We start from the raw sequence: 24194 nt of genomic DNA on the forward strand, positions 1-24194 counted from the left end.
TATGTGTTTAATCATTACCCACACGGTCATTTGTTTGGAGGGAGAGGCGAGTTAATATTATACACCTAAATACTGCTTTCAGCATGGGCATACATGTTATATACTGCATCACGTTATCATAATAATAACAGTAATCATCATACCAGCCCAGCCCAATCATGAGCGCCCACAAACCTTTTCAACAGGGGTGAAATCAAACATAATGTTGTAAGATATTTACAGTCTGAAAATGTGACAGTCTGCATTTTGGAGCTGAAAACTTTTTATTGCAACAACCTTAAATTACAAGAAATCCAAGTATAAGAACCCCAGACACCATCAGTGAAACAATACCATAAGCAGCCTATTGCACAGACCTTAATAGGTGAATGTTGCCTAGATTTTATTCTGTTTATGTACAATTTAGACCTTGACAAGTGTCTTACAGTGTTTTAAGGCCTTGGTTGTGAACAGAATTTTTTAATTGATCATTTTGACACTGCATAGTGTCATTGCCATTAGCAATGACAAAAGAGTCTCGTGGGCTAAAACCTGAGCCTTGACAGACATAATTATTAGTCAATATATGCATTAGTGAATACAAATGACCAACGATACAGTACGTCTGCTCTCAAACACTGATGGCAGCATTCCTGGAGGTGTAGTGTTTAATGGTGCTCTAACACAAATGAAATACAGTTCAGTTGTGCCTCTTTTGTGTCTCTTTCTCTTACATACAAATATATACAGTACGTAGCGGTGTTTAAGCATCTCAAAGACCAGGAACATTAGTTGTAATGGGATTTAGGTCACAATGTGAATGATTTACTTTGCAATTCAAGCTGTTCTTGTTTTTTTTCTTAGAAATTTACAGAAACGGTTTCTGTATATGTTCTCTAGTACATTTCAAGAGCTCTAAGAGTTTTAAATGAAATTTTAAAGTTTGCACAGATGATGCAGTTAAGAAAAATAACAGTTAAAGAGTAGTCGTTATAAAGTCTTTACTTAATGGCACTCCATTCCTTCACAGTCAAATGTGGGACAAAAATGTTTTCATGCAGATTCGATGTCTGAAGCAAATTAAGGTCCTTAATGTTATTAAGATCATTAATGTATGACGATGCACTATAGGGTAGGCATTTCTCAAGTGCTAGAGTGGGTTTTTACAAAACACAAGGTTGTTGATTTGATCTGCAGCACCTCCATGTGCCACCTAAACCCCATGTTGCTCTCATTGGCAGGCCACAATTGGTATGTTGGAATACGTGAATGAGAAACTGTTCTGCATGCTTCGTCGGACTCTGTTATGTATAAAATGCGCTATAGAAGTGCAGATCATTTATTAACTCACCTTTAATGTTGTAGGGGTTGTCGATGACAAAGTTTCCGTTCCAAACTACAGACAGGTCCACTGGCAGGTCGCTGATGTCATTGCCCTCATAAGTATACTGAAATGTAAAACGACAATAAAAAGATTAGCATTCATAGTTATTTATTAAATGTTGTCATCACTTCAAATCATTCAATACATATAAAATTAGTAAAAAAGAATGAAAAATCAGCCAATAACAAGAGCAAACTCAGTTCCGCTAGTAACTGGTAGTAATGTCATGCCCTGCGGTGCTCACACAGTTGAAAGGCCATAAAAATGAATGATGAGAGACAGGCTATATTGTGATTTTTACACACAGCACATCCGCTGCTGCCTGGCAGAGAGCAGAGTTGATTAAGAGATTGGAATCCCCATCAGTGTATGACTCATTCCATTCCAGTGATGAATGAAAAGCATAATATATCGGCAACAATAATATTCTCATCTAATTTCATTTTTGCATCCTGAACTAATAAGAGTTGAAATGTAATTGACTCGTCGTCGGCATAATCAGTTTTATGGAATTACTTTAAATGACACAACAAGCTTCAAAAGCGGCAATGTGATGGTGGTGTGTTAACTGAGGGGGTAACAGAGAAAGTGCTCCTATGAGACCCCTCCCAACCTCAGCGCAAATAAATTATCTACGACAATTATCACCAGCAAATAAAATGCAGCTTTAGAAGTTACACCGCCTCCCCAATCACCCTCTCTCAGCTCCATACACGGAGCAGGAAAACACTGAAGTAAACACAAAGTGTTCTGAAAATACTCATCCATCAAGAAGCTCACATCCCAATCTGAGACACACTTTGCATTATTAACTAATTCATTCATTAGTTTCTTCAATACAGCATAAAACAGATGCCAGACAGCAACAGATTGCCTGTTCTGTGCAGTGACGCGGAGGTGAGGTGATGGTTGGGAGACTGTAGATGTGACCTAATGCCTCTGTCAGTCAAAGGGCGCCCAGTCACTCTCACTACCACTGGTATGGTCACTATCTTCAATGGCTTCGGGTTGAGAGATAGTAGGACTATTCTCCTCTAGTGGAGTGGTGATAAAATCCAATGTGAAAGCCCCGAGCCTGAGGCTATGGGGCCCTCACAGATTGAATCTAGCTACAACTTCGCCACTATGTGATATCACCCACTTCAGTGTGATAGTGTGAGATTTATCTTGACATCTGTAATAATAGTGAATTTGAATGTATTTGAGGGGGAAAAGACCAAGAAATGTGCATAGAGAAGATAAGAAAATGAGAGGACACAGCAATGTCACAATGTGTGAATGGCTGATTAATTCTTTCTTCACTTTTGTGATTGGATGATTTACATTTACTGGGCCCTGAAGGCGGAGATGCTGATATCCAAATAAAGAAAGATGTCTCAGTGTATCTCAGAAGAAATACGAGTTTGCTCTTAGAGCTTATTTTACGGGCTAATTCTTTCAAAATGTGTTTTCAGGCACATTTTAGCATTCTGATTTATTTAACAGCCATGAACTTGAAGGGAAAATATTTACCCTTGAGTAACTTCACCTGGAAAGAGAATATAGCTGTAAATATAGTAATCTATCTGACTTTAGAATGCACCACTGGCTTACACCTAGCTCATAAAACTGAGATGATTAGTTGACCTTAGAAAAGTTCAAAAAGGGAAGGCAGGGTGTGGTAAGTCATGGACAATCTATAAAGAGAAGACACAGTGTAGAAAAGGTGACAAAATGATGGTAAAAAGATGGGAAAATGTTTGAAATGGGTGTTCAGAAGGTGGATGGTGAAAACAATGAGAAGATGGTGAAAAGAAGGATGAGAGTGCAGCAGGAAGAGGGGGTAGACAGCAGATAATACAGCAGCCAAGGGTGAAGGAGGAATAGCGAGGGCAAGATGGATAGAGAGAGGTGATTGTGTGTTATTCTGTGGACACCATTCATTTACACATGGAATAAGAGGCTGGGGCTGGGCTATAAGCGCCTGAGCTGGTGAGGGCTAAAGTGAAATTGGCATTTTCAATTTGTTCTCTGACATGTCTGCCTTGGTCTTTTCACACATTCCTCTGCCTCTCCTTCTCTCGCAAACCCTCCTTCCCACCCCCTCCTTTTCCTCTCTCTCCCTCTCTCATTATTCCTTCCCTATCCCTCTTTGCAAACCTCTTCCCATATCAATCTCAGCCCGACTTTCTCTCCTCTACCTCAATCCCCCAAAACGCCCACACGCCGACAGTCAAACAAGGAAATATGAAGCAGATTCCTTTATCGCATATACCAAATATTTCCAGACAAACACATGTGTGCACTGTACTATAAATATGCATCCTGCACATGGGACAGTTTCCAGAGAAGGATGCCAGCAAATGCATCAAAGACTGATCACATAGTCTATACAGGAAATAAAAAATGATAAATAAAAACACGTGAACACAGGAAGATAAGACCCTCATAAAACAACATGTTTTGGACATCAGCTATTATTTCTCTTCTGGAGTTTGAGTATATGAACTTCTTCAGTGTTTCCCTCCTTCCTTCCTTCCTTCCCTCCGTCCCTCACCAACAAGAGACCACCCAGTGTGCCTGGGAACAAGAGCACTTCTTCACTGGATAAAGATGGAGAGAACACATGAGTGTGTTTGAGTGTGTATCAGCAAGGAAGACAATGGGAGAAAAGAACAGAGAAGGAAGAGGAAAAGGAGGCACACAGGGACGCTCCACTGTGAACATGTGGATAGAGCGGAAAAAAACATAAAAGGATGGCAGCAGGAAGGAGATAAAAAGAGAAAGTGAGGGAAAAAGAAGCAGATGAGACATCTTGAGATAAAACTGACACTGAAAGGCCAGAGAAGCAAGTGGGACAAAAATGGTGTATGAGTGAGTCAAAGATGGAGGCAGAGCAAGAAAAGAAGTGTGCTATCGTGCCAAGGGCAGCTTCGTATTTGGCAAACGTTCAAGCTGATGAGGTGTTTGAAACTTAGCAACTGGTCTCTTGACAATCAGTCTTGTTTGCACTGAGCAGCAGGTGGGTTTCTTACATTCACACACTTGTGACTGAAACAAAAATACCGCAACATAACATGGTGGGTGAAAACTTAAGTGGTCAAAAGCAAAAGAGCAGCAATAAAGTTCCATTAGGCTATATTTAACATAAACACTGAATCAAGTGACTGCACATTAGGAGAAACAAGGCTGTTAATTGTTTTAGTTGGCCAGAACGATGAAACCAAAACTGTGCTGGATCATATAAAACATTGGACTCTTACAGGAGCACAGGGGAAAACAAGCCAGCTGTATAGAACCTGCCTACTGAGAAACTATTAAGACCATAGGTGAAGAATGCATAAACTAAGTAAAGTAACAATTCCATATAAAAATCAAATCAAGTATTAATATTAGAGACGTTTATTCATCAAGATAGTTTCCTCTTGGCTGATTAATAAATTGATTTGTTCAACTAATCCAAAATAAATAGTTTTTGTGTGCTATTCCAACTGAATGACTTTATCACATAGCTACTTATTTGAAGGAAAAAACCTTCAGTACAGGATGGAGGTTAGCACAGTCTCCACTGAAACTATAAAACCGCAGGATTACGTTTTCCTTGAGTAATCCATCACCACATATGTTACACAGTTATGCATTGCATCTATTTCTGTATTTCAGTGTCTATATCCTCTTGAGCTACTCTGTTAAATCCCTACAGGAGATAAGAGCGGTTAGAGTAAAGGACAAGGGGTCGAGCTACCTTTCACTTCCATCCCTGCTTCTCTTTTCACCCACAAATCGGAACATAGCCTGATTCTACTCTGAATCACACGCCCAATTCCGCTTGATAGAGTAATAGATGATAGATGTATGTGGCCCTCTTAACCTTGTTTTACACCCTGACAAGTCACCTTTCTGAAAACCTGCACCACACACACACAGAAGATGTGGTTGTGCTGACAGCTAAACAACAACACTGTCCGCCCTTTACTTGCTTTTTTTAAAAATCCATGTTACAAGTATGTGTCCATGTTTGCACATCAATCCTCAACAGGGGGTTTGTGTTGAGAGAAGGGAAACTGGGACCTGCTTAGTTATGTACCTTCACTCAACAAAAACACGAATATTTAGTTTGGAAGAAGCATGTATGTACGTGTATGTGTGTTTAATGGGCAGTAGAGGTGGGGGAGGCATAGGAAAGGTTAGGTTATGATCCAGAGCTCATCTCCTCTCATTGCACCAAAGGCTTATTAAACTTTCATACTGAACCAGCACCGTTGCACAATACACAGCTGAGGGAATACACACATGCACCTTGTGCAGGCTTTATTCACCACACAGCAGATTCCAATGTGAAAATGTAAACATTAAGCCAGTTAGTCTCAAAAAGGTCAAGATTTGCATGTGCAAAGGGAAAAGAGTAATGTAAACAGCTGAACAAAATCACTGTTACATATTCTGTGAAACAGATACAATTTTGAATGAAATGGTAGCAGTAATCCTTCTATCTACAGTGTTTGACGTGAGGAGATCTGAAAGGCCCACCAAATTATTAACTTGTTTGGTTTTAGACAAGGGCTGCACAGTGGCGTAGTGGTTAGCACTTTCGCCTTGCAGCTAGAAGATCCCTGGTTCACGTCCCGGCTTTCCCGGGATCTTTCTGCATGGAGTTTGCATGTTCTCCCTGTGCATGCGTGGGTTTTCTCCGGGTACTCCGGCTTCCTCCCACAGTCCAAAAATATGCTGAGGTTAATTGATTATTCTAAATTGCCCGTAGGTGTGAATGTGAGAGTGATTGTTTGTCTCTGTATGTAGCCCTGCGACAGACTGGTGACCTGTCTAGGGTGTCCCCTGCCTTCGCCTGAGTCAGCTGGGATAGGCTCCAGCCTCCCCCCCGCGACCCTAGTGAGGATTAAGCGGTGTATAGATAATGGATGGATGGTTTTAGACACAAATGTGAACAAACTCAGATCCTGACAGAATGAATACACATTCATACACAGAAAGGGATAGACACATACAATACAAGAAGAAACAGTGATAAAGAGAAACAGGGAGAAAATGTATGTATACAAATGGGGAGAGAGAGAGAGAGAGAGAGAGAGAGAGAGAGAGAGAGAGAGAAAGTAAACCACAGAAAAATATGAATGTTGAATGATTTTTTAGAAAGGAAAAGGAGAAACATTGCCTGACAACAGGTTCGCGGTAAAAAAAAAAAAGTGCAGGTACAAACTCCAGCACTGGACCTCTGTCATTGAAAATTGAAGGAGGGGAGGCAGGAATAGATGGATGGGGGAGGAGGAGGAGGGAAGATGGAAGGTAAGGCAGGTTTGAAGTAACAACTGGTACCTTCTGTGAGGGTCACAGCCTGATAATTAGTCATTTTGAAGGTGTGCGCAAGCTGTACGGCTAAAAATATCAAATTTGCCCTGGGCAAGTCTATACCAGTGATAGGATAGGTTACTCTGTTCCCCTCTCCTCATCTTTCTGAAGGTGATGGCGACAGTTATCAAATAGCATGACTTGATGCAACAAATCTTTCAATCTACATCATTCTAGTTGTAAAATGTGTCACTCTGGGACAGTTGCAAAGGAAACTAGAGGACACAGGCTGTATGTTGGTCTATGTGAAACGTGTTCTGCCAGTCTAGATAAGACCCAGCATATAGTGCATGTCCAAGTCTGGATGTATACACCACCATACACTTTTGTACACACACACACACACACACACACACACACACACACACACACACACACACACACACACACACACACACACACACACACACACACACACACACACACACACACACACACACACACACACACACACACACACACACACACATACCAACTTCCAGGCAGATATGGCTTCCTAATCAAGGATCAAGTGGTAATCCTTCGTTTAGCTTAGCGTGTGTGTGTGTGTGTGTGTGTGTGTGTGTGTGTGTGTGTGTGTGTGTGTGTGCGTGTGCGTGCTGTATGTGTGAGGTCAGGCGACGTGGAATCATCCCCAGCTCATAATAGAGGCCTGTTAGCCAGTGCTAATCGCTAATGCTAACAGGATTGGAGCATGGCCGGACCCAGTTACCCAGCTTATCTCTTGCACAGACACAAACACACACACATGTGCATACGCGCTTGCACACGTACTTTCTTCACTGATGGAAAGAAAAAACACAGAGGGGAGGGGAAGAAAAAATGCTGGCTTGAGGGAAAAATAATGCTGCCATCGTCAGTGTTTCTTATTTTTCAGCCTACACATTGAGCTAGTGTAAGCTTACTCGACTTCTCCCTGGACAAAAGGCTGATTTTTGGTAGTTTGCACAAAATGTCCATATTTTCAACATCGTCGCCCTTTTTCTCCTCTGTCAACTTAATGCCATTCTTCTAGCGGCTATTCTCCCCTCGCTAACTCCCTCTCTCTGGCCCATAACACATATTGAACCAGCATTTGTGAATATAGGACACATTTTACCATTTACTCATCACATAACTGCAGTACTTCTATCACATCTATATACCAAAAGTAGAAAATAAAAAAACAGTGGCATGGACAGATCTACAATCTATTTCAATGTAGCCTTACAATGTACCGAAATGAATCGTCTTCTCCACACCTGTGAGGGAGCTTTTCACATGGAGTTTACATGTCTTTAAAGTCAAAGTGGCTGTTGCTAACAACTTATGTCACAGAGAAAACAGTGTTACAACTACCGGGAAGGTGTGACGGATCTCACCAAAAGACTTTCAGGAACATCTACCCATTATAAGCACTGAATGTTAATCTTACACTTTTTTGTCTAACAGTTTAATTTGTATTTATCAAGCCATTATTAGTGCTGCTCTGCCTTTACTTCTTTAATAGCACAGACTCATTCTGTACACATCACTTTGCTTTGAGTGATAAATATTCTAATGGAAAGTCTAATTCATTTAGTTACAATAGCAAGGTTTAAGACTCTTCTGAAATACTTATTTGGAGAAGGAAAGTGGTTTTTCAACAAAGAGATGAATTTTTGGGACTTTTAATGAATGACCACAGAGGGACTTTAACAAACAGCTGAACAATTTGGTCTCGGTTTACTGAGATTAGTTTGTCTGTTGTAGCAGGTTACTCTATCATTTTATTTGCATATTTCTTTTCCATGCTCTTATATACAACTTCACCGTATTTCAAGTCTAATCAAGTCAGAGTTATTTATATAGAGCATTTAAAACAACAGCCACTGAACTAAAGTGCTTTGCAGTGGAAAAATACAATTGGTGGTGAGCTTTGTTTGGGTTATTCCTGTTACCATCAATTAAGTCCATGGTTGCATAAGCTCGTGAAAAGGTTTAAGCTGTCTGAGGTGTTTGGCCACGACCCCAGCTACTGTAAAACGGAAAACAAAATAATCGCAAATGATGCCCGACAGAGACGTGGAGGTAAGCATAGGTCTTCCATCTGGTTTAACCATCTTATTGTCTCACTTGTCATCAGGCTAATAGCAGGAGAATCATTTCTGCTGCTTCACTTTCTCTTTAAAACATCATATAGAAATGTAAAGTGCAGCACTGGTCTGAGACAGAATATGTGGACTAAAGCTTACAGAGATACAGGAAGAGAGACAGCAATGAGAAATAGATAATTAGAGTGGGGTGGAGAAGTTGGCATATGTTGATAGCTGTGCAGCAATTAATTCTTATTTATCCAGAACAGAAGCGTGGGAGCTCTGCTCTTCACCTGTCTGAGAGGACAAGCAGTGAGCCAATGACGGGACGGAGAATGAAGAAGGCGGCGGAGGGTAGAAAGGACGAGGAGCGAGAGACAGACGTGGGTATGTGAGAGGGAGAGAAAAGAAGGGATGTGTTAGAGAGTGAAGAAATGCATGATAGGAAAGAAGAGGACACTACAGGGAGGCAATTCTCTCCAATTCCTCACTTTGGGATGCTTCAGTGGAAGACAGCTCAGAGAGCAGTCAGTGTTGCAAAGTAAATGTATTTGTATGAACTTGTACAAACATCTTTGAATTCTCACCGTCTCCCTGGCATCACACATGAACCAACAACAGATACGAAGAAACAAAACAATCACTTACTAATTGAGATTGATCATTCACCAGTTTTTAAGAATGCTTTGAGCCACAACTTTAAACGAAAACAAGCTAGTGTCCCAACACCATCATCTGATCAGTGCTGTCTGAGCCGTCCCGTGACAAAGTAACAATGAACGGTCTTTAAGCTGCAGCCATTCACAGTAAATTCCAGTGAGTTTCCCTCCGCTCCTAAATCCATCTCCACACACAACACACACACAGTTGTCTGCAAGCCAGTTAAAACTGTGTCAGCGTGCACCGCGGCTGAATGTGGTGGCAGGTCTTGTGTTTATATCTCATTAAGCTGTGCCAGGCCATGCCAGGCCAGGCTGTACCATGCTCCGCTGCACCTACCGTCCACCGATCAGCACCAAAGCCCTCATTAGCCTCGTCCCTGCCATCTTTAGCACCATGTATGTGTGAATTTATGTGCACATTATGATGAATTTAATGTGTTTTACTATGTCATTTAGAATTTTTCGTTTAGCCAGGCATATATTAACAAATCCCATAAACTCCAGAAAGTCTTTAAAAAGTCAAAGAAAAAGAGCATCAACACTGTGCTTCATCTCTCCTGCACATACACACCAAACTAGGGTGTGTGATACCATTAGACCAGTGTGGTTTGTGTTAACTGCTCTCCCTGCAGACATCTTTGGCCTCTTCTTCAGACCTCTGTTTGCTCGGTCTATCCATCCATTCCTCTATATATTCATCTTTCTCATCTGCCATCCTTTTTTCATTTCCCCTTGGAAGCAAGCAGATGATTTGTCCTTTCCCCTCCAAACTCTCTCTCTCAGTAAAGTGTCATTGCACTCTTCTTTTTTCCTCCTATTTCTCCTCCTCCTTTTATGCAGCTCCATCTCTCTTCATAACTGCCTAAAAACTTCCTCGCCTTTTTGTCCCTTTTTCCTCACCCAGCTCACCTTCTCTCTTTTCTCCAGCACAATCTTATCCAAATCTGTATGGTTGCTTTCTTCTTTTTCTCCTGCTGTCTTTCTGTATGTGTATGTGAGCTCTTCAGCACACACACCAGAAGCATTGGTCTGCGCTGCCCGACTGCAATTCATCATCATTTTATCTCCCTTAATTGGATGCCATCAGGACCCCTGATACTTCGCATCTCTACTTTAACAAACAGCTGCTCTCTACACACACACACACAAAAGAATAGCACACAAACACACACCCTATTCCAAACTAGATTTTCTCCTCCTGCCCCCACGTCTGCTTTTTTTCCCTCACTGGTGAAGGAGTGGGAGAAAGAGGGTGATGGAGTGGCCGAGTGGTTTATCAGACAGAAGGTAATGGTGTAAGGCCCGCGGTGATATTATCTGTCCTCTCATTCCTGGCCTCCAGGGAGAAACAAGAAAGAAGGATAAAGAGGGAGAGAGAGTAGGAAAATGGAGATGTACAAATGGACACAAAGCTAAGAACACAGGGAGATAAAGGAGCAGAAAGGAAAAGTCTTAAACAGTTTGAGTCTCTTCTCTCAACCTCGGCCTCAAAACGATGTCCAGCTGTGCTCCATCAGCCTCTCTGACCCAAGAATGTGCTCATATGTGTGTGAAAGCATTGTGTACATGTGTTTGTTCGCTCCCGTGACCCCTCTGGCACTCCAAGCACAACCTCCCAGCCCACAGCTCAGCATCCTATTGGCCTTTGCACCATAACCACAGCCTCTGATTGGACCACACACACCAAGAAACTGCCTGGACCAGGTCAGAATATCGGAAGGCACCAATGTAGACACCAGCTTGTTGTTTTGGTTGCTGCTGACCGGAGTTAACTGCTACCATAAGGCCTAGCGGATGGCTCCGTATGTGTCAGTAGTAATGTGGGTTTGTTTGGCACTAAGAAATATGAAGAGGACACTTTTTTTCCCTCTTTACAAAATGATCAGCGTTCTTCTCCAATTAACTTGCTACTGGACCTTGGACAATCTGCCATTTCATCAACTTTCACAGGTTCCAAAAAATGTAAAATTATGTTTGGCAATGTACCCAACTTCAAAAGTGAGAAATGCAAAGTGTGACGAACCATTTCTTTCACAATATAAACCTTATGAATTTTCAACACAGCAGAATTTCGAGCTTTGAGGGGTGTTTAAAATCCCTACCCTAAACGTACAATTCTTCCAAGTCTTAACTGCTCCAGCACAGAGTGGCCTACTTGTTTCGGGTCTCTGCTTGGAAAAGCAAACCTTTTTTCCTAATACTGCATTCTTTCTCAGGTCTTATGATCCACTCGCTCTTTCCCCTTTGGGATCAGTTGGTATGCACAGTTACCTTATACAGAAATACCATAACACCAATGTTTTGTCCCATGAGCAGATATGGATAGTCAATACCAAACAAGGCTAGTAAGGAGCTGAAGTTACACTATCATATATCATGTGTGTCACATATACAGTAGGTTATTGACAGCCTCCTGTTAGGGGATACTATGAAGGAGTATCGAATTATTATGGTCATTATAAAAGCAGTGAAGTATGGGAAACTAGAGTTAAAACATGATCTGACTGTGGATGTCCTGAATATCCTGTGGATAGTTATCTTCTTTTGGATAGTATGATGATATTGTATGAAAGAATGGAGAATGAGTTTGGCCTCAGGAGAGACTTTTGAGCTGATTTTCTCTCTCACACCCTCTCATCTTGTTCTCCCCCTCTGTTCTTTTCGATATCACTCTCACTGTCACTCTTCTTCGTTCATCTCACCTGAAATTGTCTACTACGCACCAATTTCCCTAGTCTATGTTGCCTCGTCTCATCTTCATTTTTTGCCGCTTTCACTGCTTTCTAGTATTACCTAGCTTTCTCATCCTTCTTTCCTCATTCCTCAACTTCTCTGCATTCATCTTTCCCCCTGTCTTTTGCACCTCTGTGTATTCTGTCCACTCTTATTCCCTCATTCCTCCCATTTTAGTGTATAGGAATTCTCAGCCCAGCTGTCTGGTCCCTGCCCTTGTCCTCACCTTTCCTATGTAAAAAAGTGTGCAAGTCTGACACGGTAGTTTGAGATACAGTTGTGTGTATCTCAAACACAAGGCTAAACTGTGGATTAGCACCCCTGTGTTTATCCCATTGATTAGCGAGCCTAATGCCGCCCCGCCTCACAGACTTCTTGCAGTGGTCTAATGGAACTGCACATCCAAACACACACATACACAGCTACCATGGGATCCGTAGCCTAAGGCATATTGAAGGATGCACACGTGCACACACGCACAGACACTGATTAACCCTTATCCCCATAGCTGTGTGCCTACAAACTGAAGCAGCAGTGTGTACACAGCATAACAGATGAAGTCTATTTCTACTGCAGAGTCATGCATGATTCATTGAGTTGGTGCTGAACACTGTCAAAGTAAGAGCAAACATGGAGGGGTGCGTGTAAAAATGTAGGGATATGAAGGTCTATAAATGGATAAACTAATATTTAAGACCCCCATTCTTCTGAAATACTGCTCCGGAGCTATAATAAGACGCTCATCCTAATAATTCATGGCACATAATTAAACTCATAATCTCGAGCCTGCATGAATTACGCCTTAATGGCAAGTTAATGTAGCTGGCACCTTTTTCATCCACTGAATCTAAATACGGATGTATGCAGACCCATTGCACGTGCTGCATCGATATCTGACCACGCAGTCAAGTTGCCACTGCTAATTGCTAACAAGGGCTAAGCACTGACAGCCCAAGGCTAATTACTGCTAGCATGTCTGCTTTGTGGACATCAAACAGAGAAATTCAGCTTTTGGCTGGGGCTAAGCTTTGCTGCTGATTAACACTGGCCTTGCAGCTACAATAAACAGTCAATAAACAGACATCTCTGTGGAGAGACAACCCTATCACTAGATAATTAGCACTGCCTTCACAAACAACTGGCTAGCGCGTGCCAACACCTGAAGACTGCCTGTCGATACAGGCAGACTCAAATACAAAGCTGCCCTGCCTATACAGTGAGCCACACAGCTGAACAGAGACTACTGCTGCTTTGTCTGCTAATATCTTTGACAGCATAACCTCTTCTAAAAAGTTCTGACATATTGACAGGTGATAAACTGTTAACACTTACTAACAAGAAATGACGACTTCTAGATTTTTCTATTTTTGTTCCATGTTGCTGTGACACCTGCAAGACGTACATGTAAAACAAAATTAACAGCAACAGCTCCCATCTCATCTTTTATCTTAAGATAGAAACAGACAGAGAAAGAGGCAAGCAGCAGAAAGTGAACTTATGAGAGATGTGGAAGATGGAGTGAGGAAAGTAGGGAATAGCAGGAAGGGGAAAAGTATGACAGACGGAGGAAGGAAGAGAGGCAGAGAGAAAGATGAGCTCTACAGGCAGATAGAGGAAGGGAGAGGGAGAGGTATAGAGTCGAGGTGTAAACATGATCAATCCGCTCCCAACTAGGTTCAGAGACAGACTTCCTCTTCACATTTTCAGCCTCAGTGAAGCGCGACGCTAGCTACCTCTTATCTGTCATGCTAGTTTGAAGCCTCACAAACACACACACACACACACACACGCACACACACACACACACACACACACACCCGTTTACACAGCCATATTTCAACTCTCAGAAGGGGCATGGACCCACATGTACAAACACCGTTGTCTACCTTCAAATCCCCCATACAAAAAAACACACACAAATTCTTATTAAAAACTTCTGGAAAAAAACCTTCTTGAGAACACTTCAATCCGGCCCCACTCAACTCAACCAACTACAGCCACAATACGCTAAAAACCATAGAAGCACTGAACAAAACTATGACTGACCATTGCACCTGCACTTGATCAATAACTTAAATGATGTTCCATATAAACCTTAATAATCTGTTATGATTTAGATCAACATACAGACAGTTAAAAGCCTTATTTTATATCTGCATCTTAATAAAAATGTGAACACTTGCCGTCAATTTCTATTTGCTAACTACCAGTTCAATGTGCCATATCAGCATTGGATCATTTATCTAGGCTGTCGCCAAGCCAGTGTCCAAGTAGTGCAGCATGATTTATCAGGACAATGAGCATATTAGTGTCCAGAACAGTCATTAGTTGTGGGAGGCCATTATTTAACCTAAGCTCTGTCAATGTCCTCACTGGGATCATGATTTAGCAACCCAGTTGAACTGATTAGATCAAGACTAATAGTGCTAAATGACTATTGCTTTTAGTCTGTACAAAATTCAAAGTATCTTTTGTGCTACAGTTTATACAATAGTCCATTTTTTGGTGGGGTGCTTTAATTTTGTCAGTGGGACAAAATGGGATTCATAATGTTCTCTATCCCCAACTGTGAGAATCTTTTTTTTCTCGATAATGACTCAAAGCGCCACCAACACCAGTTGTATTCTCCAATACTTACATTGATGAAATAGCATCCCCTCACACAACCAGATTACCAAAAATTTCTCCATTTTATCTCATCTTACTAACCGCTGTTTTCTGGCACTGGATGGAGGTGCTGTTGAAGCGTAGCGCTGGTACACTGTGGGTTTCCCCCTGGATGTGGAAGACACACTCATAGTTCTTCTGTCCGGACTGTGGCTGTGGCAGGTTCTTGGCGGCTAAAGTTATCGGCTTGGTCACCCCGACTGGGATGTATATCTGGGTTGAAGGCAGAATCTGTGGGCAGTCCTGCGGAGTTAGAAAACAAAAAGGATACTTAATTCCTACTTATCCCTGAAGGAGACAGTTAGAGAAGAAGGAGAGTCAGATTGTTCAACACAGTCAGAACAGCAAGCGAACAAGGCACAAACACTAGTGAGATAAGAGACGGGGTGATGAAATAAGTCATTTGTTTGTTGCTAACAGAAAAAAAAGCGCGAAGACCGTGGGCTACATGCTGCATTTGACTTCATGACAGATTTGCTGTGACTCAGTCTATTCTAAAGAGCTGCGATGCACTGTTCACATGTGTTGCAACACTCCCACTGGCCTTCTACCACGTTTAAATGCTGCACAACAACACTTGAGCAAGAAAAGTTTTTCATGCTTGGTTCGTAAAATATTATCTGCCCAATAAAACTATTCACATCACAACAGCGCTACATTGTTATGGCAGGCGGATAGACTCCGGGGGATTATGTCCATGTGTGGAATGGAGTAATGAGCTCATGAACTTTGTGTTTGTTGTGTGTGTGTGTGTGTGTGTGTGTGTGTGTGTGTGTGTGTGTGTGTGTGTGTGTGTGTGTGTGTGTGTGCGTGCGCACACATTTGTCACTGACATTGGCCAGAACCCAGAGTCTTGTTTAGATCATCTGGAAACAGCCCATCCACTGGCTAACACCGCTGAAGTACACAACCCTACAGGGTGTGTGTGTGAGTGTGTGTTCTCAGCCCACAGATGTGAAAGGCAACAAGGTTTCTCAATGTGCAGTTGGATTAATTAAGTCTGTTCACATGTGTTTACTGAACAAGAATAATATAGGACAGTCCGCTCAGGATGTAACGTTTCCTTGATATGCATTTGTGCATGTGCTGGAAGAAATGAAGTCATTACAGTGCTCATGCCATGATTTGGCTGCGATGTAGATCCTGTCAACGCCGAGAGTGAGGGAGAGAAAGAAAGAGAGCAAGGGGATGGCTCACAGATCTTATACAACATGAGTTAAAGCTTGGGTGGATCTAACCCACCCTGTACCAAACAGTTTGAGCCAAAGGGATAACAAACCAGATCACTGCTGACAAATCACACATTTTACAACCTGGAGACACTGTTAAGTGACTCACATAATAAGAGACATGTGTAGGCTCAGAATGAAACAATGCATTTAGATTCATCCCAAAAAAATGGAGCACCTATTACATGTAGCAAGAGCGTAAAAGACTCTGAAGTTGATTGTCCAAGTCAGTCAGAGCAGCTGTAGAGGACAACACACATGTTACCAAGTCCAAAGCAAAGAATAGGATAATAACGGGAAAGGACAGAAAACATTGACCACATCCTTGTAAAATATCCGCTGCACACCCTCTACTTTTCTCCTTGTTGCTCTTCATTTAAGCAGATAGCTGGCTCGCTGTCAGTGGATTTTTCTTTCTCCTCTTCTAGCTGTAGCTGTTGTACATTAGAAGCTACAGCATGTCCCCAGGGCCTGAATACAATGCCGGAGTTTGTTCATTAGCCTGCTTAGCTCTGGCCTTGTGTGTCTGATCACACACAAACACATGCACAACACATAATGAGAGAGGGGAATACTATAGTAGGAAGAAGCAAGCTACAGAAAATCTGGTGTATAATCAACTAAGAGGAAGGCGGGAGAAGGGAGGAATGGTGCAGGGAAAATGAATGGCCAAGAAGAAGGGAATGACATAGGGAATGGTGGAGGGAGGAAACGGGAGAGGAAAGAAAGGGGGGACAAATGAAGGATGGTTGAGGAGAAAAGGAGGAAATGAAGGGAATAAGGACAAAGTAAAAAAAAAGAAAAAGTGAAGGCAGAGGATGCTGGTTTAATTGGGAACAGAGCAAAGGGTAAAGATGGCATGCAGTGACAGGAAAAAAGAAATGGAAAAAAGAACAGGGATCAAAAGAAAAGATGTGAAACAGAAGAATCAAAGGTTTAAGGAAAAGATATTTTAGACTGGAAATGCAAAGAGGCAAAGAAGAATGCCTGGATCCCTCTGCATCTTCTCCATCTTTTTATTCATCCATCCATCCATCCAGTTTCATCCGCACCATGTACCGAAGCCCCCCGACAATGTCCTACTTAATTAACTGCCTGGAGTCTTAGACAACACTTGAAAATTGATGGAGGGGGACAGAGATGGAGGGAGAGAGGCAGAGGAAAGGAGACAGAGAAGCAGGTAGAGATTGATTTGCACTTGTGGCTTTTGAAGTCCTGCCTCAGTGAAGAGAAAGCTGGTGTGGGCCTACAACGTCCGCGGTGCCACATGAGAGAAAAAAAAAGAACGGTTTGAGCATCCTGCTGTTAAAGCTAACTTGTAGAAGCCGGCGTGTCAGAAGCTAGCATAGCCTGTAGCACTGGCGGCAGCTAACCGATGTTTTATTCATCCGTCTATCGACTTTGTGTCAACTCGGCTGTCTGCTTGGCGTTTTCTCTGGCAGTCTTCTTTCCTTATAGCATCCTGTTATTTCATTGAGTCTTCTGTATAACACAACATTAAAAAATATCGTAATGGGTTAAATATAATGTCTCGTGAGCCATGAATATATGAATCTGATTTAGTAGGGTTTTTGAGGAAGTGTTCAAGCTGATATCGCATTAGCAAAGCGGAAAACAGATTTTCTTGGAAGCATGTCAGATAGCATGTTAGAAAGGTTAGGCTGCTCATCTTATCATATAATAATCCAAATCTAGCACTGTACATCACAGACTTTAAAGGCTTCCTATAATTTTTTAACAAAGGCAATAATAAGTAAACCAGTGGAGGTATATAGTGGTTCATAGACAACATGGTGCAAGAGCAGAGAAATCCTTCTGCACGAAGCCCCTGGTTTCATAGACAGAAGCTCATACTGCTTTTGAGACCAAATGGAAAGGAGTTGTAGAAAAGAGATGGAGGTAGTAGTGAGGAAGAAGAGGATATTGAGGGAGAGGGAGTGGGATAAGGGAAAAGTGGTCTGCAGGGAGAAACTATTTCATCAGTATTTGTGACAGGTGCCAAAACAGTTCAAAGCCCACATTAGGGCTACAAAGTGCAGAGTACATTGAAACAATATTTCACCTGGGGGATTCGTTTGAAGCTCGGAGAGATCTTTTTTCTCTTTATTTCCTCCCTTTTGCTGACTTCTCTGCTTTCAATTCATCTGTGAAGACGGATGCTGTGGTTTTCTTGGCCAGATGTGACACTCCATCTGACCGATTTCAGGAGGACCAACAGGGGAGGGGTGTGTAGGGGTGTGTAGTTGTGAAAAAGTGTTTTTTTCTGTATCTCAGGAACATTTGCAGGTATGACACGATCTGATTTACTTACATGTCTGGTAGCGACTCACTAAATAACAGAATAACAGAACTGCAATTGAAGCTTTTCTATACACACAAATGTTCCAGAACAGGACCTCTGCTTGCACAGAACAGCAGGCTGCTTCGTCATAAGGATCACTTCATCTTGCTCTACTGTAACCGGTAAGAGGCATTTTGAGTAAAGTTGTGTCTGCCCGTGAAGTGGAAAAGATGCATGAAGGAATGCACACCACAGATGGTTTCTCCACACAAGAGCACGGCACAAAAACATCTGCTCAATTTTGAGATTTTGATGACTGTCTCTGCATTCTGACATCTTCATAAGTATTTTTTAACACCAACAGATGTGGATGCCGTAGCAGAAATCTGCCTTTGCCAAATTTAAAACTCTTCGCTTCCGAGCACACAAGTGATGCAAAGTTGGGTAAACAATAATCCTTCATTAGCTGTGAAATACCCTCTTAAATGCAGACTGGACAGGGCTCAGCTTGTGTGTGAGTGTACTTGTGTTGTTGAATACATGAACGAGTGTATATGTTACAAAGTGTTTGTTTGCGATGGCTGATGTCCAACTTCAACTTCTGTCAAAGTAGCTGGAGGGCTTTCCTTACCTCTCCATATTTGTTTTCCCTCAAAGGCCGCTGTTAGCTTTGCTGCCCGAGGCTAGTGCCGCACATCCTATTCTTAAACAGTAAAGGCATACATAATTATGTAGATTATTACAATGTACTGTATATATTACTTCACTTATGACTACTTTTGAAAATTTCCTGCGTGTAGAATTAGAGGAAATGAGCTTCACTCTGTGTGTACAAACGGATGTTCCATATTTTAGGAACTAATTTATTTATTGTCATGCTTCTGTATGTCCTAGAGATACAAAACAATCCAAAGCTACCATTCCTAATGATATTTTTCTTCCAATTATACACTGTTTGACCTAATTTTTTTTGACATTTTCCTGCAGATGCCCAGATGCCAGTTTTGATTGAACATCACTATGAGCTTTTCTCAAAGGAGAGCTGCTGCCGTTTTCGCTTAAGCGCCATCTAATATATTCCTTCCTTCATTTTCAACGCTCTGTGATATTTACCACGCTGCTTTCTACCACACCAAATAATCAAGTAAAAGAAAAAAAATTTAATAAAACCAGTGTTCGGCTGGGGAATGAGATAATCTCTTCTTGCAGGTGAGCAAAACACCTTTTAACATCCACCAAGAGCAGATAATGAGACAGTCGGCAGGAAAAACGTGCACGTGTGTGTGTTCATGCAGATATGTAGAAGGTGAGAGATTAAAATCAAGACATAGACGACGTGGGATGGAGGGAGGGAGAGTATGGTGTAAGAGGATGAAGGGAAGGCAAAGCAAGTGTGGAACGCTATATAAATAAATAAATGTATTAAAAAGCCAAAAGTGTTCTGAAGGCTTTGGCATAGCCTGACAAGATATAAATTAATAAAGCTCCAAAAACACTGCGCATATGTAATGAGGCTTATGTCTGGTCGTTTTTTTAAGTCCCCCACCACCACCACACACCTCCCCCCCTCAACTCCATCCATAATTAATTAGCCGCCTCTGTGATGTGGGGACTATAGATCAGTGAGGAGAAAAAATAACACGCTAAATAATGAAGTAAAGCGATATGGGGAGCCCAGGGGGAGAGATGAGATGGCATGGATGGTCACAGAGGAGCTAGAGGGGCACACTGGTACAAATAAGAGGGACAGTGTGTGTGTGTGTGTGTGTGTGTGTGTGTGTGTGTGTGTGTGTGTGTGTGTGTGTGTGTGTGTGTGTGTGTGTGTGTGTGTTACAGTGGGCTGACAAAGGGGTATATGAAGAGTGGTGAATGCTCCCCCACCGTCTGTCGGCATGCCCCCCATTGGCTTTCTGACAGAGGTCTCACATAGAAAACCGAAGAGCCGTCTGCAGCCTTGAACTTCAGAGTCCCGTCTACACCTCGTTACAATCCCCTATACATTAATAAATGACACTGGGTGGATCCTTTTATCCAAAGTAACATGCATGACATGGTGTGTCACATGTTATGGCTGTGTGAATGAAGGGGTAAAGGTCGCATCTAAAACATCTAACCTTTGTAATGAGGGTCGCACACTTCTAGTAAACTAGATAAATAATGCTAGGTGATAAACCAAAACAACAATCATATCATCAATTCAACTGTTCTTGCAGCAAAATTGTAATGATTTCTATAAGTGTTCAGTGGGTGGCACCCAAATCACATACAAACCAAGAAGAAAATAAGCTCATTTTCTCCCATCAGACATTGTGTATTCTTATCAGTAAGAAGAGTAAATGCATACAAACTGCAGAGAATAGAAAGGCAGGAAGAAAAACGTAGGGTGGTAAAATTCAGTTAACCAAATGCTATTGGGCTGCTACAAAATAAACATACATCCCATGTAAAATATTCTGTGTGGGCATGTTTTAGAGATGTTATTACCTAAAAATGCAAAACCAGGGCATGATTTGCTGGTTCTATTTCAGATTATATTTGATGTATTCATTTACACTAAATTTTTTATTTTTTTTAAACAATAATTGAACTGGTCGATTTTTAAAATGAGCAAAGAAACAAAAATTAGCGTTTGGTGCCAACATTTTGAACCATATTGTTAATGGAAGTCTGTTTCCAAATCATTACTTAATTGATACAAGCCATGTAATACCATGACATGACATGCCATACATCATACCGTCAGCTCAAGGACCACATATTCTCTTATTCCCTCGTCTTCTGCACACCAGCTGGCCAGCAGCCATGTGTTTCTTAGAGTGTGTGTTCGTACTTTGGGACGTGTGTGAGCCATAGTGATGAGAGGAAGAAATCTATGCATTAAATCACTGGTAATAGAGATCAGAAAGAGAGTATATGGAAGTGTCTATGTGAAACTTTGGCTTGAATCCATTAGGTATTGTACACATGCTGAGAGAATCACTCTATAGTAGCAATAAACAGTACACGGGTGCAGCTATTATTAGAAATGAATATCTACAGAAGCTGCAGGGTGTGGTTCGTACATAGTGTGCTGCATGTGTGTGTGCGTGTGTGTGTGTGTGTGTGCATGAAGTTGATGCATGCTCATTAGCAGGCAAAAACCTGAAATATGTTCTGTGACCAAGCAGACACTTACTGTGGGGGATGGAGAGAGAGAAAGAGACAGAGAGTGGAACAACTTAATAAGGCAGCAACATGTAGAACAGTGCAGGAGCGCAGGAAGCAGAGGAAGAAAAGGCACTTTGAACCTTGAAAGGGACTGTGAGATTGTCTGCCCACGCCCTTCTTTCCGAGCGAAGCAGGGAGGAAGAGGTGGAAGGAGGGAGAGAGACAAAGTGACGAGCGAGTGCAGAGGAACGAAGGAGCACAGAAAAGAGAGTCTGAATTAAAAGCGAGATGCAGGGGGACGTGTGACATAAATGTTATTCAGCGTGGATTATCAAAGTCTCACGGAGCAGGAGCTCGACTGAATCCACGTACATATATGTTCCTCATATACTGTACAAACACACACCCGCTCTCAGACTCTGCGCTTTGATGTACCACCCAGGCGCACATACATGTTGATTTCATCTCCTAATCCCTTATCCTTGACTTACAAGCGAGCCGCCAAACCTACACAGTTTATCCCCTCGACACACATGGCACACTATACTATAAAACAATAAAAAGCAGAAGTGTGTGAATATTTTTTGAGGAAGAGTCTTTTTTTTTCCTTATGGATTTTCATAGAGCAGAGGGGGAGGGGTGGGGGTGGCTGGCACCCCGTTATCATTCTAACCCAGATATGTCAGCAGCAATCAAACCTTGTGCTTTTCAGCTTTTCAAAGACAAGCCTTGATTTCAGAGGTAGATATGCTCTCCTGTCTGCTGCATATGGCTCTTCTATTCCAACTGCACCATATTTCAGCATGAGGAGAGATCAGAATTTTTATTTTTTTATCATAAAAAAGAGCACAGACAGACCAAAATTACCCTAATTTACATTTTATATGCAGTGTTGCTTGACGACTGACTGCACTATGCTTACAACACTTACATTTAGACACTAGACTGGTCTACAAGAACCTAAAATGTAAAGGTTTTCTGATCATTTGTGTGCCAGCAGTTAGCCCACTTGATACTTTTCTTGAATGTGGTGAAAATGTTTTTTAAATTTTCAATGGTTCATATTTTTGGCCCAGACAGATATGGGTTTGTACATCATTTCTGAGGAAATAAGAGTGCAGAAATTCTATTAACAGGCCCAATAATACAGCCAACAAAAATAAAATATATAGAATATTCAGTTTTGTAGCCAGCATTTTTTAGGTTGCTGTCTGAACATCAAATTTAAGAACATCAAGGAAATGAAAATTTCTACTCCAAAAATAACCTATATGGTCTCAAACATAAATTGGCAGCATATGCTCAATATTTAGTGACATTAAAGTAATTTATTGTTTAATGCAACCTGAGAAAAATCAGACCATCCCTACTGTCATAGTCTTATATGAATCTATATAATTCATGGATTTATGCTGTTTCTTTTTACATATTTACGCAGACAGATGCCACCAATTGTAAGAAGATGGTCAATGTTTGAGAGACATGATTGAAACTGTGAGCTTATTTTGATGTTTTTTTAAACCTCCTTTTCAAGTAACATCATCAAAATATCATTTTTAGATTCTGCTTGGTTGCTGTGCTGATCAAAACCAATTTGACAATTCTGATCTATTGAGAGAAAATATGTTTTTTCTCATCTTTGGATTCTGTCAATGCAGAGTCTCTAAAATGCTAGATTAAGCTAATCTACACCCTCTCAGGAGGCCCAAAACTGTCAGAGCAGGAGTCGCTGCAGTTCTGGTAAATCTGAGAATAAGCTGAATACCTGCCTTGGTACAGTGGCTCTTTGTTAGATACTGACAGCTTTCAAAGAGCACACTAGGCCTCCATAAACACACACTGATTTACACACTGACAATCATACATTACGGTGTTATAATTATAGTTTTATACCTAGTGATTAGAGACACTGGTAAGGTATTTATTCTTGCTCATCCTGGCACTCAGCTATTTATGTGTAAAGCCTTGCAAAAACCAGACGACCTATCTAATAAACCAGAGGTAGCGTAGCCGCCTTAGTAACTTGAGTCAACAGTGAAAAAGCACCAAACTAATAGGGACAGGACCTTATTGTTTCTGAGGCATTGATTCCTAAGCAGACTGACACTCAGGCAACAGGTAGCAATGTGCATTACAATGAAACTTGATACTAAAAGCATTGTGTAATTAACCCTGCCCAGATTCAGCTATAGAAAAGGTAAATAACAACGCTACTTTAGTCTGTTTTAAAATAGAGCTAAATCTTTGCTTGATAAAAACCTTAACACCACTTTATTTTTCTAAAGTTCAAGGCCAGTCTTGTGCTGGCAATCTCCATGTCTCTGAAGCTTGTATGCAGTGGATCGCTGACCATTTTGGGTTTTCATTGGAGCGCAATGGTGTCAGTAAAATGAAGGCTGCAATAAAAATCGGTGATGGCCACTTTACTAAAACAGCATGGTGAAAAGCCCAACATGACAGACGCAGTTAGCCGGTCTTCTGAGAGTGGACGACACAGCACGCTACAGGGTTTTTTTTCCCTTCCTCTATTTCTCTATGCCTCTCCATCTCAGCAGGCGACTGCTGTTTCTCAATCACAGTCTCTCTGCTGCACTGATCTGCCTGCACTTCTGAGTTTGTTTTTGCTTCAGCTCACTTCGCTGTGTTACTCCTCTGTCTCAAATTGCAGACATCTCTTTCTTTCAGTGACTCTGCATTTATTTCTTTCTCCCT

At 41.5% G+C, this 24194-nt stretch overlaps 1 protein-coding gene across 4 annotated transcripts in view; it reads right to left on the bottom strand.

Annotated features, from left to right (window-relative positions):
* LOC111577037 (plexin-A1-like) overlaps window positions 1–24194 on the bottom strand; it is a 203099-nt gene that overhangs the window by 51170 nt on the left and 127735 nt on the right. For all 4 annotated transcript variants that reach the window (XM_055010656.1, XM_055010654.1, XM_055010655.1 and 1 more), the window contains exons 10-11: window positions 14868–15068; window positions 1331–1427 (exon numbers count right to left, since the gene is read on the bottom strand). In XM_055010656.1, coding sequence (XP_054866631.1) covers window positions 1331–1427; window positions 14868–15068 — 298 coding nt within the window. The remainder of the gene's footprint in view (window positions 1–1330; window positions 1428–14867; window positions 15069–24194) is intronic.

The sequence above is a fragment of the Amphiprion ocellaris genome, chromosome 5 (assembly GCF_022539595.1).
Source record: "Amphiprion ocellaris isolate individual 3 ecotype Okinawa chromosome 5, ASM2253959v1, whole genome shotgun sequence".
In the NCBI taxonomy this organism is placed as follows: Eukaryota; Metazoa; Chordata; class Actinopteri; family Pomacentridae; genus Amphiprion; species Amphiprion ocellaris.